This window comes from Dermacentor andersoni, chromosome 11 (assembly GCF_023375885.2).
Source record: "Dermacentor andersoni chromosome 11, qqDerAnde1_hic_scaffold, whole genome shotgun sequence".
Lineage (NCBI taxonomy): Eukaryota > Metazoa > Arthropoda > Arachnida > Ixodida > Ixodidae > Dermacentor > Dermacentor andersoni.
The window spans coordinates 36,361,763-36,379,786 of NC_092824.1; the positions used below are offsets into that span (position 1 = coordinate 36,361,763).

An 18,024-nucleotide genomic window follows, 5' to 3' on the forward strand; every position below is an offset into this window, starting at 1 on the left:
GACGACCTTCCCCATATTCCAATCGCTGGGTATGCTACCTGTGACAAGTGGTTGCGTGAACACTAAAGATAAATACACTGAGGAAGCATGCCGAGTATTTTTAAGTTTGCTGCTTATTTCGTCAGTGCCTGCAGAAGATGACATCCTAATATTTTCGATGATAGAGGTGATGCCGTGTGCAGAAGATATAACTAATGGCATAAGACATCTCGGTTGGCCAGTTGGGCAGATGGTGGCATATCAGTGCCGGCTGCGGAGACGGACGAGAATGTGGTGTCAAATATATTTGCCCATTTAACGTCGCTCGTTTCCTCGCCAAGTGTGTTAGTAAGTGGGGTGATTGGCTGATTGGCGCGTGATCAAGGTTTAGAACTTGCCATAAGGAGAAGGAAATATGGAGAGAAGGCAGGGATGATAACCAGAAATGCGTCTGGTTGGCCACCCTACTATAGCGGAGGGGAAAAGAGGGAACAGAAAGATAAGATATAGAGAGGAAGGAGAGGGGGGAGGAAAGCCACGGCGAGCTCGCGCACGCACGCGGAGGGCCTGAGCGAGTCGAAGATGTTCACATAGGCCAGTCGCCCTCAAGAAAGACAAAAGGGCCTTCATGGCTTTGTGGGCCGACGAGCGATGGGGACGGTCTTCAAGTAGCACCTGCACAGACAACGGCCCATCGTCCAGTAGTCGCAATGTGATAGATAATGTTTGTCTTTCCGACTGAAACCGATGACAATGGCTCAATAAATGTTCGATATTCTCTTCTACGCCACAGACGTCGCATGTAGCACTGTCGGGCATTCCAATCAAAGTAGTGTACGCCTTCGTGAAAGCCACTCCCAACCGCAGCCGGCATAGAAGCGATGCCTCACGTCGGTTAATCCCGGGTGGAGGTCGGAGTTGTAGCGAAGGGTTCAGTTCGTACAACCTGGTGTGCCTTATTTTTGGGACGTTGCACTCTGTTAAAGAGAGCTTGCGTGCCAGATGATGAAGCTGCCTTGCAGCGTCTGTTCTGGAAAGAGTAATGGGAACGGTGTGTTGTCCATGATGTGACTCTCGGGCAGCTTTGTCTGCTTGATCATTTCCACTGATCTCGCAACGGCCAGGTAGCCACTGGAAAACAATTTCATGCCCTTTCTGTTTGACATCGCGATAAAGTTTGACGACTTCGTATGTTAGCTGTTCGTGAGCTCCACGTCTGAGAATTGACTGCATGCTGTGTAAAGCCGATCTCGAGTCTGAAAACACGGCCCATGTACCCGGACATTCTGTGTCAATAAACTGAAGCGCACTGCGAAGAGCCGGGAGTTGTGCAGCTGTGGACGTCGTGACATGTGAAGTCTTGAATAGCAGTGTTACTCTTCTTGTCGGTACAAACACAGCACCCCCAGAACTGGCCGATGTGGTCATCAGTCAGTATAGATGTGTATGTGGCTACTGCATTTCTGATACAATAGGAGTAAGCTCAATTGTTTGAGGGCAAGAGGTGGCAGATCTGACTTATTCTGATGTCTTGCAATTCTGAGGTGTACTTCAGTATGGCACAAACACCATGCAGGAGAAACCGGCCTGGCCGCAGGTGTGTATCCCTATGTAAGCGAGGCACGATATGCACTGACAGTTGTGCTAAATGGCGTGCGGGGTCTTTCCACGGTGAGCGCTGCGAGGCGGTGGCAAGGGGTCCAGGCTGTGTGCCTGAGATATGCACGCATTGTCTCGACGACGATGTGTGTCGGGATTGAATAACCTTGAGCAATGGCAATAGTTTCAGGCGTAGACGCACTGCGTGGTAATCCAAGGCATGTCCTCAGAGCTTGGGCTTGAACACTCTGAAATGTACGCAAATTGATTTTGCAGGTGTTGGATATTACAGGTAGGCTGTACCGGAGGAAACCGACAAACGACACCCTGTACAGCTGTAACATGGATTGTGTGGACACCCCCCCCAGTTCTTTCCTGCAAGGAACCTGAACGGATGACATATAGCAATCAGTCGTTTTTTCACGTGAGGAGCCCAGGACAAGTCTCCTTCGATCACAACACCCAAGAACCTGTGACTTCTCCTGGACGATATCACTTGTCCGTTGATTTATATGGCGTACGCATACATTCACTTCCGGGTAAACGCCACCACTGCGCACTTTTCCCACGTCACCTCCAGACATTGTTTACGAAGGTAGCATGACGTCGATGAGGCCTCCTTCTGAAGCCGAGTGCGAAGCTGAAGCCGTGTCACCCCCGACCCCCAGATACAGATGTCGTCGGCGTAGATAGAGAGCCGAACAGTGCTTGACAGGTGCTCGAGTAGTCCAATAAGGGCTAGATTAAAAAGCGTTGGGTTTAGTACTCCGCCCTGAGGGTCTCCGCGGCATCTGTAATACCGGGGTGTCGGGTCATCCTCGGTTAGCGCGTAGTATGATCGCATCTGCAGGTAGCTACGAACCCAGAGATATATCTTTCCACCAAGTCCTATTACTTCTGACGCTTTAAGGATGGCTTCATGGGTAACGTTATCGTAAGCCCCTTTAACGTCTAGAAACAAGGCAACAGATAAGCGTTGCCTTCTGGAATTCGACGTACGTTACCAAGTCGACAACGTTGTCTATAGATGGACGGCCGCGCCTGAATCCTGTTAATGTGTCTGGATAAATTTCATAGTGCTCTAGGTACCTTTCGAGAAGAGTTAGAATCGTCCGTTCCATTAGTTTGCCTACACAACTAGCAAGCGCGATTGGGTGGTATGACGCAATGTCCAAAGGCGACTTGCCAGCTTTGAGAAGCGGAATCAGGCGACTTGTCTTCCATTCTTGGGAAACCGTGCCGGCCTGCCACAAGTCGTTCCACAGGAGCAGGAGTCCTCTTCGAGCTTGTTCACCAAGGTTGCACAGAGCGCGGTATGTAATGTCTTCTGGTCCTGGCGCTGAGGAACGCCTGCATAAAGCAAGCTCAGCCTCTAGTTCGTCCAGAGAAAAAGGGCACTCCATACGGGGCCACGGGAGAACGGTAAGTGGTCGGGAGCCTGCGTTCCAGTGAAGCTTGCTACACCGGCAATCCTAGAGCTCCTACAGAAGGATTCTGCGACTTCAGTCTCTTTGCATTGTAGGTAACGAGCCAGGGAATTAAATGGGTGGCGCTGTCCAGGGGTTGTACGGAGGCTACGAACAGTTCTTCATATAAGAGACAAAGGCATTCGGGGATCCGGAGACTCGCAGAAAGACATCCATCGTTGTGAAGCCATCTTTTCATACCACACAATATTTTCTTCTGTGTGCGTCTGGCCAATTTGAAATCATGAATGGACTTTGTGCGCCTATAACTTCGTTCCGCACGGCGGCGAACCGCCCGAAGTTTCTCTAACTCGATGTAGAATTCGCTGCGTGCGGTTCTTTTCAAAATCGAATGTGCGGCAACCTGTAAGGTCCCTTTTATTGCACCCTCTAGGCTGGATGGTATGTCGTCTCGACAGCAGCCTTCCATGATTGATTTAAATTTCGGCCAGTCGGTGCATTGGACGGCTCCGGAGAACTTGGAGCTAATCAGCTTCTCAATCGTGAAATAAGTTGGGGTGCGATCACTTCTCCGCGTTTCCAAGTCCGAGAGCCATTGAACCCTTCTCTTAAAGGAGCGCGAAACAAACCTAAGGTCGAGGCAGCTACTACACGCTGTTCCTCGCAGATAGGTGGGGCTTCCGTCATTTAACAAAGTTCTCATTCAGATGCAATGGACACCAATCTTCTGCCCCATCAGGTAATCTTTTCGCTTCCCCAGAGATTGTAGTGGACAGTCAAATCTGCAGTGATCACCCACGGCGGTGGAGTCGTTGTCAAAATTTCCCTTAAGCGCTCGCAGTTTAGACTACTTGATGGAGAAAGTAGGCTCCCACAATTGTGAAAGTGACCTTGCTCTTCTTCACATTCAAACACACGTACTGATTTTCATTGTCAGGTGACACGGGGTGATGAACATGCAACAAGTCACGGCGTTTAAAAACAATAATTCTGCTGCATTGCCCGTGGGTGGAGGACATAATACACTCATACCCGGACAATCTGGTTGGAGATGACAGGTTTGACTCGCAAATGACAGTAATGGGAAACTGATTCATGAATACAAACTGACCAAAGTCGGACATACGTGACTAAAGTCCCCTCGTTCCATTGAAGGACAGATGCATTCTGGACCTCCTCTCGAAACGATGGTATCTGGCGGTATCCTTTGCCCTAGAGCCGCAAGCACTGGACCCAGGACGTCCAGCACCTGCAGCGAGCTCTGCGCCGACGGGCTTTTCATGTTGTTGAGTAGAACACGCATAGCATTCATCAGTGACCGCAACATTACTATAACCTGGCGTTCATCGGATGTGTTTGCATCAGCGGTTTGTGAGGGTGTCGATGGCGGCGGTATCCGAGGTGTCTCCGCGGCAGGTTGTGCGCTTGGAAGTGCGGGCCACTCTGCAGGATGATCGAGCCTTGCCACTTTCTTAGTCATCGCACTGTTTTTCATGATGGCGCTCCACTTTGTAGCAGCCGTTTGGGCGGAAGACGGCGTGTTGCTTCTTGCGGCGTTTCGTTGCACTCTTCGGTAACGATACCGTCGCGTGTCGCGGCAGCCTCGCTCTGTGTGGAATGATCGCGAACTATGCACTTTAGAACTGCGAATTCCTTCCGGGCCCCCGGCAAGTCCTTTGATGAGGCTTCTTGGGAATCACGGCAACTAGGGCACTTCAGGACAGTCGCGCGGCAGGCGTCTTGTGAATGGGATTCAGCGCACCGTGGGCACAATGCATTGATCACACAGGCGCTTTTTAGATGGCCAATCTTGAAGAACTTGAGACATTGCAGGGCCTTCGGTATGTAAGGTCGAACTGCATGGCGGACATGGCCAACTTTGACGTGAGAGGGAAGGGAGTCTCCCTCAAACACAAGCCTCAAGCAGCGTGTGTTTCCGAGTCTGGTGATATGCGTGATGACAGTGGCTGCTGTTGGATTTATTAATATCGGCAAGTCGTCGGCCGGAATGGAAACGTCTATGTCATAAATGACGCCAACAATGTCGTTCCCGCCTGTAGGGAGCATTGACCTCACTTTTATTTTGTCCATTTCCGTGACATTCCCAATAATTTGTAGTGCGCTACGATGCAAAGGATCTACAGCCAGGAAATTCTTCCGTGAGTTTATTCTCACGTCTTGAATCTCATCCAGCGCGATGCCCTCGAGTAACAAAGAACGAACCTGCCTGTTGAGGAGCCGCAGATTGGTGGTAGGGTCCACGGGCAAGAAGGGAATAGCGTGCGGCCAGCGCTGTGGCACAATCTGTGGCACAATCGAAACACTTGCCGGCGATGACGCCGGCAGCAGTATTCTTTCTGCCTTTCGGCTCATGCAACCTTGAAGTCGTCGTGCGAGGAGTCGCCGCTGTCCGAGTACAACTCGGTGGCTTCGCTGTCTGCCGCTTGACTCGCTCCCACGTTTCGTGGACGTAGGCCGAGCGGCCGGCTACGCGCCAGGAAAGTCCTCGGAAGTTTCTTCGTCCACTGCCGCAACAAGGGAGCAGCAGCTCCCAGAATTTGCTAAGAAACAATGCGAAAATGCAGAGACAGCAGTGCCAGCGTTCAGCTAGAGCAAAACTTGCCAGAACTTTCTGGAGTTAGTGGTTAGGATCTTCTGCAGGTCAGCTTGAAGAAAAAGAAATGCGCGTTTGCCCGTACAAATAGACTGCAACTGTGCTGACTCGGCCTCGTAGTATTTGTTCCATGCGCATATGCTCGGGTTTGGTTTTGCTACATAGAAAAGTCGTTTATTTTTGTTCTGACGTGTTTTCAAGGATTTCGTGAACCATGATTTGTTATGATTATTAAGTTGAAAATGAGACATCCACCCAATCGTAGCAATTGCTACAAAGAAAACCCGTGCAGGTTCCTCGAAAGAAAAGTTTGGCGGTTGAAGAACGTTCGTCTTGGTTCGGGAATCGAACCCACGGGACCACTGCCTTTCCGGGGCAGCCGCTCTACTATCTGAGTTAACCAGGCGGCTAGCAGATGGCAGGGCGAAGTCGCACGTATCAACAACTCGAAGCAAAGGCAAGAGTTTGACGAAATAGTTGTGCGGAAACCCACAAGGTTCAGATAATTTTTGAAGGAAAAATATCTACAAATCATATATATAATTCAATGAGAAGTTCTGTAGGTCCGGTGCATAGGTAGTTGAAGAAACGAAGGTGCACACTTACGAAAATTGCATCTTTAATGTTTTTAAACATTAAACATGCAATAAAACATTAAAGATGCAGTTTTCGTAAGTGTGCAGCTTCGTTTCTTCAACTATATATATATATATATATATATATATATATATATATATATATATATATATATATATATATACGAAGTTCGACTTCGCCCTGCCGTCTGCTAGCCATCGCGGAAAGGCAGTGGTCCCTGGTTCGAGTCCCGCACAAGGTCGAATTTTTCTTCAACTGCGAGGCTTTTCTGTAGAGGAACCCATACGCGCTTCCTTTGTAGCAACTGCTACGATTAGGTCGATGCCTCATTTTGCCTTTACTAATTATCTCTTCACGCATTCAACCTTAGCATTCTTTTAATAAAGTGAATAGTTTTAGAAGCGTTCGGCTATTCTCTTACATTGAAAATCATTGTAGATGGTTTCTACACATTTTTTTGCTTCTTCGCAGCATCGAGCTCTATCGCAGCTTGGACACCCTCCTAAGCCATTGGCCTGATCACTCTTAGCGTACTATGCCCTCCGAAGCTGCTTGAAATCCAGGGAGCACCGTAACCTTGCCCGCTAGTTTTTTGTTTTTTTCACATACCCTAAGGGCCCTTTACGGGCATTACGTAGGGCATTAAGAAAAACCCAGTAAAGTGATCATATTGCATACCACAGTGAAAAATCAGAAAAGCATAAACAAACATGCGCTCAGGAAAACAGAGAACATATCTGGATGAAACAAGTGTTTGAGAACACGCACACACGTGGACCACAATGCTCAAGACAATGTAAAGAAAGAATGCGCTTCTGCTAATAATATATTAAGGACCAGCACAGAGTAAGCACTTTAGTTTGTTCACAAAAGCGTCGTAATTATTTTCGGAAACGATTTCTGCAGGTAGTTTATTCCAATGATAAATGGCAAGGAACAATGGCGAATGATGCATAATTTTGGTGTGAGCTATCTTGGGTTGCACTTTCAGGCAGTGGTCTAATCGGGGGAAAATGCGATGTGCTGGTTTGATATGAAATTCTGTGAACGGTGAAGGATTGTGATAGAGCTTGTGAAAGTGACATAGCAGGGCGACAAGTCTTAGCTTTTTAAGTGAGCTTAAATTTAGAGATGATTTAATATCTGTGATGCTGGAGTAGCAAGCGTATTTCCTTGTGATAAACCTAGAAGCCTTATTTTGAAGTGGTTCCAGTTTATCGGCAAGATAAGCTTGATGCAGGTTCCAGATGAAACCGGCATATTCTAGTTGAGATCTGTCTAAAGTTGTGTAAGCTAAGAATTTGGTTGCCTGATTTGCAAAGTACAAGTTACGCCTAATGAAACCGAGGGTTTTGGATGCTTTGGTGGTTATATATTCAATGTGTTTGTGCCATGTCAAATCAGAAGAAATGTGGACACCTAGGTATTTGATTGCAGGAACTTTTTCAATGGCCACGTTTTCGATAGAATAAAAGATGGATTCAGTGACTCTAGCCGTTGTAAATTTTACAAGCTTCGTTTTCGAAACGTTTATTTCCACAGGCCATTGTTCGTACCACTTAGAGATTTTGTCAAGATCTGATTGCAAAGCATTAGTGTCATGAGGGTCAGTAATCTTTCTGTAAATAACATAGTCGTCCGCAAATAGCCTAATTGTAGAAGTGAGGTTGCTGTGTTGCTGTGCTGAGGTTCACCAACAACATATGCTAGCAGGAATCGCGTTGCCATGAGGTCCATCTATTGATGCCACTTTTATTGTTACAGCAATTATGTGGATATTCAACGCGTACTTCTGCCGGCGTCGTCGTCGTGATGTTCGGTATAACGTCCAAGGATGATAACACCGTCGCCGCGCGACCTACGCTGTATCTGCGAGTGCAAGCGTGCGAGGGTAGTCGACGATCGCGGCTCAATCTCGCCCACGCAGGGGAAAGCGGGGAGGAAGCGCGCCGTCTTCCGTTGGCGTCAGACACCGAACGTTCAGAAGCAGTGAGGGAGAGGGACGGAGGAGGGGCGGTGGTCTACTCCAGCGGCAACTGTGCATGTGACGGCTGCGCGTGGAGGTGCGACCGTATCTTGAGAGCGATCAGCGTTGGGGGCAGAGTCTGAGTGCATGCGTCGATAGCTCGTAGCTTTGCGCGCTCTTTAGGTTCTCCGCGCTCAGTTTGCGTCGCAGTGATACACAGCACGAAGGTCATTTTTCTAGCTGCTGCTGCCGCACTTACTCACGGCCGCGTTTCTTCAGCCAGTGTCCGCGGTCGTGCAGTGTGACGTGTTCATGTCGGCTGTGCGCGTTGACACCATGCTTGTTAATTTAGTTAGCAAGCGAATGTTTACAAGTTCATACGGCCGACAAAAGTGCTATCCTTACTTCGCATGGTCGTCTGCTAATTTGCTATCACAGTCGATGTATCGCGTTTCTGGCGAATTTGAGACTTTTCCCCCTTGGCTGTTTAGGCTCGGCTCTGAATCTTTGACGCCTCATCTTAACTTTCCATTACCGCTAAATATGGTGGAACAATCCGCGTTCCGGAGCAAACAACTCTCATCGATTAGCTCGTCGAACCAGACACACCTTTCTATACGCACCTTCACTTTTGTGTGCGAGAAAGTGTGCATCTCGAACGACTGAAACCGTGTTTACTTGTGCCCCAGTCGTTCCCACCTGTCTTGTCTTTGAGTGACCAGGATGTCTCGGACCAATTCTAGAGTACACATGTACCTCTTACAATTGCATTGCCAGCGTCCCACGAGAGCTTGTAGAACTCGAGAGACCATTAATATGTGGCAATAGACAACTATACACTGACAAAACAAGTAACGGCGTGTTTGGCAACCGAATCTCTTACCTGATATACTATCAATATACCTTAACCACACAAAATCATGATTTATATAAATATTATAAGTGGCGTCCGCATCGCACGCCTCAGTAACCGGCTCCCTCAGACTACCTGAAGCCAATCTCGAAGGCCATACGTTTACATGCAGCAGGCGCCAGTAAATGGCTGTCACATTTAGAAGACCACCTGTATTCACAAGCGTTCGCGAATTAAATTTTAAGGTATCATGTCCAAAAAATACACCATGAGTTATGAAGCACGCCGTAGCGGAGGGCTCTCACATAACTTATACCACCTGGAGTTCACCTAAAGGATAGTAAATGAGCGTTCTTGCATTTAGCCCACATTGGTTCGCGGCCTGGATTCGAATCTTCGTTATCGTGTTCATCAGCCTAATTACATAGCCACTGAGCGACCACAGCAGGTAATGGCAAGCAGAATTGTTGCTGTCTTCTGAGATTGCAGTGTTCTGTTGCCGCGGAAATGGAAATATAAAATTTCACTTCACCTACATCCCAGCAACACATTCTCCGTTTTCGGCCTCCATCGAAACGTGGAGGGTGTGTCTTGAGGAGGGCGCTGCGAACGCTAGGAGGCTATAAGGTGCAGGGTCAGGCATTTTCCCTCCACTGCAGCAAACCTCCCGCAGGTCGAGAAACGAGTCGCAATACTTGCAATACTCTCGTACATTGCAGTTATATGCAACCTAACATTGACTGTCTCTGATATAAGCGGTTGCAAATAAACTACACGTTTATGGCCTCCAGAACCAGGGTGACGTCTGTCGAAGATACAACCAGGTGATCATATAGGAAACGCAAAGGCCTCTACTGCGGCAATTATTGAGTCGGACAATCCAAAAACGCCTAGTCGTCAAGAACACAAAGGCACGGCAACAAATTCTTACCTCCCAGTAGTAATGGTGACCCGGTCTTCGAGCTATTTTGGTTTGTAATGCCTTGATCTTCGTGGACATTGCCAGGTGCTGGGGAAACGACATTTTCTTTTCAGAAAAGAAATTCGACAAGTCGCAACACCGAGGAGACTTCGAATCGAAGGATAAGCAGCAGCTATCGCTTTCTTAGTACGTATGAAGCGTTCCGCCCGCCTGGAGGTCAGTGAATATTCTGGAAATGCGCCTTTGATTTCGCAAGCGTGAAACACAGCGGGTTCGTTCATCAGCTCACCTAGACACCTGTCATTTCTTAAACGTCAGTCGATCGATCAGCTCAAGCATTAGCCTATTTAACTCTGTCTTGGCTCTTACGCGAAAGCGCATTTGGTCTATCTATCAACTCACTTAGGTGTCTGACTTCTTTGTAAGGCGATGCACAGTAGGTCTACGTGTCAGTTCAGCTCGGCGCTTCTTATTGATACGATATGCACAGCGCATCTATCCTTAAGCTCTGCTTGAACTTTGTATTGTGCTGTAGCCATGGCACACAAAGACCTTGTAATGAATGCACTCATGAACATGACTGAATTATAGGTAAGGCATACCTGCTGTGACGGGTTACCACTACATCATGTGCTTGCTTTCACTTTTCTGCACTTTCATGAAGAAAGGTGTGCTTCGCACACCTGTAGGGCCAGCAACAAGTCATCGTGTTTCTCGGTCCATTTCCGGGTGACACCGCGTCACCTAATGGAGTAGCTTCACTTCAGTAAGGCATAAGCACAACAAGCGAATCCTATTAAGTAGAATGGGAAACCTCGAAAACTGAGCCAAACATAAGGCAGGAAGCTATTTCTCAGGCGTAAATAAGTTACGACTGTAATGTTTACCTTTGAGCGTCTCCAAAGCAATCAAGGCAGCAATTCGACACATGACAGCCTAAAGCAAATTTTAATATCAAGTGGAACGGTCTTCCACTCCTGTCATTTGTCGGTATACTATATATGACCTGTTTCTCAGAAAGTTACTGATGAAGGCCAAAGTCTGAGATGCCTCATGAGTAAAAAAATCCGTAGTCCGGCGTTATGGCGGCAAAATTCATAGTGCCAAAATTCATAGGGAGAGGTTAATTAAGGCCCACGACATTTTTCGAGAGTCGAACCCACTACCTTTGGTGGGAGTCTAGCCCACAACCTCGCACTGTGCGCACCCTGTGACGAACGCGCTTCGTCCCGTGACGTGTCGGTGCTTCTGCCGACGTGTCCCGCTCGAGTCACGTGACTCCACCAGTGGTGCCCGTCAACGTCGCCGCGCTTCTCATAACCTGGATGCAATGCTTTTGCATTATCGCACTTTTGGATAACTAAGTGTTCCTTGAATTTTCTTGTATTCTCCTCTTTGTCGTCTTTTGCTTCATAAAGGTAAAGTATGGGACATATATATATCACCGGTGGCATCTGTGGCCGGAGTTCGCTCCGACTGTTAGGGTGGGGGGTCACTATTCCCTGACTGAGCAGTGATTCCTTGGTTGGCTGGTGGGCCCGGTTCGAAGCAGCGCGACTTTTTTTCAACGCTCGAACATGTTTTTTTTTTTTTTTTCGTAAGCATTCGAGATTAGTTGCCACTTAGCTTATGTGACGCGTCTATATTCTGTACAATTTTTTAAGTTGTTGGATATGAGCGAAGTTTCTTTGTGTTTTGATGGCTCATGCGGCCCACCAAATCAGGCGGCGCAGGCGTGACAAAACGACGGACCAAAAAGGCTACGAACCGTCGATCTTTGGTCGGAGCTGAAACCACGGACTTCGTTGTTAATTAAGCAGAAGCAAATTAAGACACAGTTAATAAAGTACACTTTATAAAGGCACCCGTACCACGACCATTCCTCTTAATTAGAGAAAGGTTATTTAACACACAGTAAATTAAGATGGAATTATTTAAGGCACTAAATGCAATGACCGTTTGTGTCACTGAAAACCTCCACGTTTGGCGATAGTTAAGGTGAAGTTAATGAAGGCACAGTTTATAAACGTAGAGCTCGAAACGTAGACACTCGGACCCACCACCCTTGAAGGAAGTGGGACCCTCGACCTTTAACGAGAGTCGAACCAACGAAGTTATTTAAGGCGAAGTTAATTAAGGCGTCGCTAATTAAAGTATATTTAATTTACACACTCGAACCCGCGACATTTGGTGGGAGTCCAATCCACAAACTTTGGTGGATGCCAACTCACGGCTTGTTTGCGATTTAAAACGAAGATGATAAGGGCACAGTTAATGGGGATAGATTTAATAAAAGAATTCGAACCCACGGCTTTTCGTGGGAGTTGAACTCACGACGTTTTGTGGTTAAATGCGAAATTAATTAATGCACTTATACTAAAGCTAGTTTAATTAGGGCACTGGAACTGCCTTTGGTTTCAATTAGGGCGTTAAGTCAGAGGTAATAAGACATTGTTATTTAGGGCACTATACAACCCTACCTTTGTCCTATTTAGCATATGCTAAAATGACCGTCCATTTCTTTCTTAATTCGTTTCGACGGAGGTAACACGTCGTGTTGTTCTTTTGATTCAATGTAAACTCATTACCGTTGACAGTTTCTTCTTCTTTAGTCAGCAATCCAGAAGCCGTAAAGATATAGCACCACTTAAATCGACGCTCAATCACCAGAGCTGTGGCCGCGTGCATAATTATTACACACAGCACGCACTACAAGAACACGGGCGAAGAATGGGGACCAAACACGAGCGCTGACTCACGACCGAAAGTTTATTGCATTTAAACACCCATATATGTAGGAAAAGCTCACACACGCGTGCACTCACGCACCAACATTCCCTCAACCAAAAGCAAACCAAGAAAGGCAGCAATAAAGCAAGAAGTCCGTTAATTTGAACGATTAGAGGTTTCTAACGACATTTTTCTTCGTTGTGTAGTGCGTAAAGCAGCGAGCAGCGGCTCGGCGGGCAGCGGGCGCTTAAAAAAAGAATAGCGCTCGCAGCCGGTGGCATGTGGCACCCTGGTTGGCGGAACACAACGTCAGGGATTGAGCTTTATTCATCGGCCATGGGGTTGAAACAGTTAGTACGATGGGTTCAGCGCTGGCAATGAGGAATCATTTCAACACTTAGCACTTTCCTGGAGCCGTCTGTTCATGTACGAATGGTCGTACGTATCCTTGTTTTAGCAAATGCCTGAGTCACCGGATGGTCCGCGATCGAATGAATAGCGCGTCGGGCTGTTCTGCAAAGGGATCGGAGTTCGAAAGGAACAGTCGGATCAATTTGGCTTACTCATTAGGTGGAAATATGTACATTTGTGCAGCTCTTCAAAGAACTTGTCAAGGCAAGGAGCAGTACACGGCACAATCTAGACGTGCGATAGGGCACGTCTTGCACTGAGAGCACACTGGCTGAACACACACCGTTTCCCGTTGATGCGGGGGCAATGTTGAAGTCGTCCGGCTATCAGGCAACACGTGCGACTTCGTCTTAAAGCCAGGTCACCTCGTTTAGACGTCTTCGGTGAAGGCTCGATGGTTCGGCTGAATCTTCAGATCCGTCGGTAGATTCTGGAGGCCTCTTTGTAGCTGCTCTGGTGGCAGCTGCCATTTCCACATTTTTCGCCTGTGATCAGACCACAGCGAATGGGGTTAGAGGTAGTTAAGGCACTCTAACCACAGGGCCTTTGGTGGGAGTCGAACTCACGACGTTTTGTCGATAAATGCGAAGTTATTAAGCGCACATATGATAAAGCTAGTGTATTTAGGGCACTGTAGCTACCTTTGGTGTGAATTAGAACGAAGATAACTAAGGCAAAGGTAATTAAGACAGTTATTTAGGCACTGCAACCCACGATCTTTGCCGAAAGTCCCCCTTCGTCCTTTTGAGCACATGCTAAAATGACTGCCAATTTTGTGATAACTTCTTTCGACGGAGCTAACACGTTGTGTTCCTCTGTTGATTCAATGCCAAACTCATTACCGTCGACATTCATCGTGAGAAGGCTTCTGCCGCAATTTCTTCTTCTTCAATCAAGAATCCCGAAGCCGTAAGGATAACACCGCTTAAGTCGAACCTCAATCGCTGGAGCCGTGGTGTTGAGGGAAAGTACACTAACGAACAGTTCATTAGGATGCGTTATTTAGCCACTCGATCCCACGACCATTGACGTTAGTTAGGGTAAGTTTAGAGGAAAGGCAATTAGGACACAGTAAGTTAAAGCACTCGAACCCATGGCCTTTGGTGGCGAGAAACCCACGACATTTTGTGGCTACAAGGCGAAGTTAATAACACACTGATAAATAAATTTGAACTAATTAGGGCACTCCAACCCATGACCATTCTTGTTAATTAGGGCGTAGTACATCTGCATTTGTTTATTTTTGCATGCTGCAGCCCAATTGGGCTATCGCAGGAGGGGATTTGTACACAACATATAACAAAATATTCTTCTGCACAAATCAACTTCAACACCTTAAGAAACATGATGACTTCAAAATAAAAGATACAGTCAGTATAATAAACACAGCATGAATCAAGTTAATTTATACGAAAATTCCTCTAAAGGCAGCGACCTAGTTTCACCTTGGAGTAAGCTCCATTTTTCATTTGTATGAGGAAAGAACCTATGCTTAAAAAGGTTAGTATGCGGTTGAAATGGTGCAAGGTTAAGTTTGTGGCTATTCCTAGTGGGTTTCAACTTATCAGGAGACAGATAGTTCTTCTTTAATAAGCAGCCTGGGGTGTTAATTAGATTATGCAACAATTTAAGGCATTCACGATCACCCCGCTCGGACAGAGGTTGTACACCTAGTGCAAGAAACTGAGATGAGGGTGAGAAGTCCTGGAAATAACGGCGGTATATGAAACTGATTGTTTTTTTTTAATTGTCTCGACGGTGTTAATGCCAGATACCTTATAAGGGTTCCAGATGGGGCAATCATATTCTAGAATGGGTCGGATGAGTGATTTATATGATAGCAATTTTGTTTCACGCGGAGCTTTGCGCAATGTACGATTTAGATAGCCTATTTTCTTTAGTGCTTTAAGGAATGTGTATTCAATATGCCTTGACCATGACATGTTAGGTGTGAAGATGAGGCCAAGATACTTGTATTCAGACACCCGTTCAAGGGAAGAGCCATTAAACGAATAGTTAAGTAGATAAGCAGAAGTGCGCTTTTTAAAAGATAAGGAGACCGTTTTTGCAAAGTTTATATTTATTTGCCATTTGTCGCACCATCTGCCAAATTGGGTAAAAGAATCGTTAAGTGAAAGGTGTTCAGCATTTGTGTTAATTACGTTATACAGCATGCAGTCGTCAGCATAAAGGCGGATTTTTTGCTTCGCAGACTAAACGGCATATTGAAATCGGCCACTTACGCGACAGCAGCTCTTTCCTGCTGCTGCCGGCAGCGGCGACACAAGTCTGTGCCAGGGCCAGCTTTTCAGACGATTTTTCCCCCATAGGCGAAAACAGTTTCTCATTTTGGTTTTAAAAAACAGGCCAAGTGCCAAGTGCCAACTGCAAGGTGCCAAGTGTTATACTAAACAAAGTAGACATCAAAATGCGATCGTTCTGCAAAAGTTGAGCAAGAACAGTGCAGCGGTGAATGCAAAATCTTTTTTTTTTTTAACACACGCAGCCAAATATTCAGGACCCTATATAATTTTGTGCACGCGGTCACATGTTATTTTACGTATGTGGTGGGTATCTGTAGCTTGCTAAAGCCACACTATTTTTAGGAGTCTAACGATTAGCTGCAACTACCCGATTGACGTCTTGGCAAGTGGAAGAACAAGTAAACCGTCTGTTACCCTATTAACTAATTGGATGTCATTCAGTAAACAAACCTAACTGACTGGTTTTCATCAAAATTTTGAATAACATTCAGTTGGTAATATCCGCGCAGATTAATTCGTCGTTATTTTTTAAACATTGTGCTGGATAGCTGGGACATTTTGTATGGGATCACATAGTTGTCTTACAAAATTATTGTACATCATGGTTAGGAGGCTATCCTTTTTTGTGACGATGGAAATGACAAGATTCCTGTTTCCTTTTGTGCATGGTGCCCACACGTAGTACGTCATTGGGTGTTTTTTTTTTTACCGTTCAGAACCTTCTTGGCTACCACCTGATGGAGAGAATTTCTTGGAGCGAGCTGTTCAACAAGATGGGGCAACTACAGCAAAACTTCCCCCTTGAACATGTCCTGGTCGGGGAGAACACCCTCGAAGACATATTCTTGAACTTCGCCAGAATACAAGGAGGTTACTGCGTTCCGGGTGGGTTCATTTAGGTCGACGTTTGTACGATAGCTTCCGGCAGCGCTTACACGTCCAGCGTTTAGACACAACTCCAGCTGCTGCAAGATGCTTCGGCAGGAAAGCTATAAAGGCATTTCTGACATAACGCGCTTGGAGTTCAATAATTTCTGGCACTGCTCACGAACACTATTTGTTAAAGCCTGGGGTGCTATAACGTAAAACTATTCCAATATGTTTTTATTCCAATCTCCTGACGTCAAATTTGCGTAACCGCCGACGCAAGCATCGGGCGCTCTCCTCGTTCATAGGAGGTCACTTTTGTTTGCTTGAAGAACGGATAACATTGCCTACACTGAGCGGCTTGTTTTATCTAATTGGCTCACAAGAGGTGAGGATCACGCTCGAGTGGAGAGGGATTCGATGGGGACGAGCCACTGCACTGAAAATCGAAGACCAAATGAAAAGGGTGGTTCCGGCGTCTGTGAATGGTCCGCTTTCCCTTTCTTAGCTTACGGTGGCTCGTCGACAATCGCGGCGGCATGCAACGGAAGCTTAAGGATGATGCTCAAACGGATCCTCTGTAGAGTTGGCAGAACGAGGTCGTAAACGTTGTGAAAGTGCTCGAAAACGTTACACGGCCACGCAAAATGTTTTATTACACGCAAATAAACCTATGCTCTCTGGCAAGTGCGAGTAGCTGCAGTGCCTCAGCGATCGGCGGCAGCCATCTTTTATTCCTTTCGGAACGGGGCAGCCTGCGGCTATTCAGAAGAAAATTCAGTTTTGTTCGGCATATTAATGCATCTTTAACGCGTACACGTCACTTTGACGGGGTGAGTTTTTGCGGTTTTGTGACGTCGTCTGACATGCAGGTGAAGTGGGTGCTGCCCGAAACCTTTTTGACCAATGGCCCAGGGCTACAGGCGAAAAGGCGTCGAATCAGACATAATTCTTTTTTCTTTGTTCGGCCAAATCATGCATAATCAGTGTACACGTCATATTAGATGGAGAGCTATCGCGGTTTTCGTCACGTCGCGTGACCGACAGGTGAAGTGGGGGTGGTCCAAAAAAAGTTTTTCACCAATCGCGGAGGGCTGATCGCAAAATTGGAATAGAAACGTTTGGAATAGTTTTACGTTATAGCGCCCCTGGTTGAAACACAATGGTAAAAGCGTGAATGAAGTACCAAAATGAGTTTAGGCTTAAAGGGATGCTGAGAGAAAAATATATTGGCGCATAATCAGCGTCCTGAGTTGGTCCGGTGGTTGGTTTGGAACCTCGTACATCGGAACAGCAGACCGATGCGATCACCATTCGACAACGCACTATCCAGCGACCGAGGTAGGCGGGAAAATGATGCGCTGGCCGACTCACCCGCCATCGTGGAAACACCGAAGCGACAACCTCTGCTCAGCTTCGTGGGCGGGCATCTAGGAGCTCGCAACCTTCACCAAACTGATACAGGGATTACGCGCACGCTAAGGAAAAGCAAGGCTGTGTATTTATGCAATGTACAGTGCTCACGGAATGAAACGCGTCAATTTAGGGCTAACTAATGCCCATACTTTCGTTTCCACCGGCTGCAGTTCGTGTCACATCGACGTAACATTGGTGTGTACACTTAGAGCGGAGTGAGAGTCACCTTTATTGACCCGATTGATAGCGACATGACATGGTACTCTCGAGTTCTCTGCACATATGCTGGGTTCTACCAAATACTCGCTGTCGCGTTTCATTCCGTGAGCACTGTACAGTGTGGCGTTCCATCGAACACAACCAGTGCACCCAATAACAC

General features: G+C 46.8%; 1 protein-coding gene across 2 annotated transcripts in view; it reads right to left on the reverse strand.

Moving 5' to 3' along the window:
• LOC129381698 (uncharacterized) overlaps positions 1-10,178 on the reverse strand; it is an 82,012-nt gene extending 71,834 nt beyond the window's left edge. For both annotated transcript variants that reach the window (XM_055064754.2, XM_055064753.2), the window contains exon 1: positions 9,967-10,178. In XM_055064754.2, coding sequence (XP_054920729.1) covers positions 9,967-10,059 — 93 coding nt within the window. In that variant the 5' untranslated portion in view covers positions 10,060-10,178. The remainder of the gene's footprint in view (positions 1-9,966) is intronic.
• Between the last annotated feature and the right edge of the window lie 7,846 nt (positions 10,179-18,024).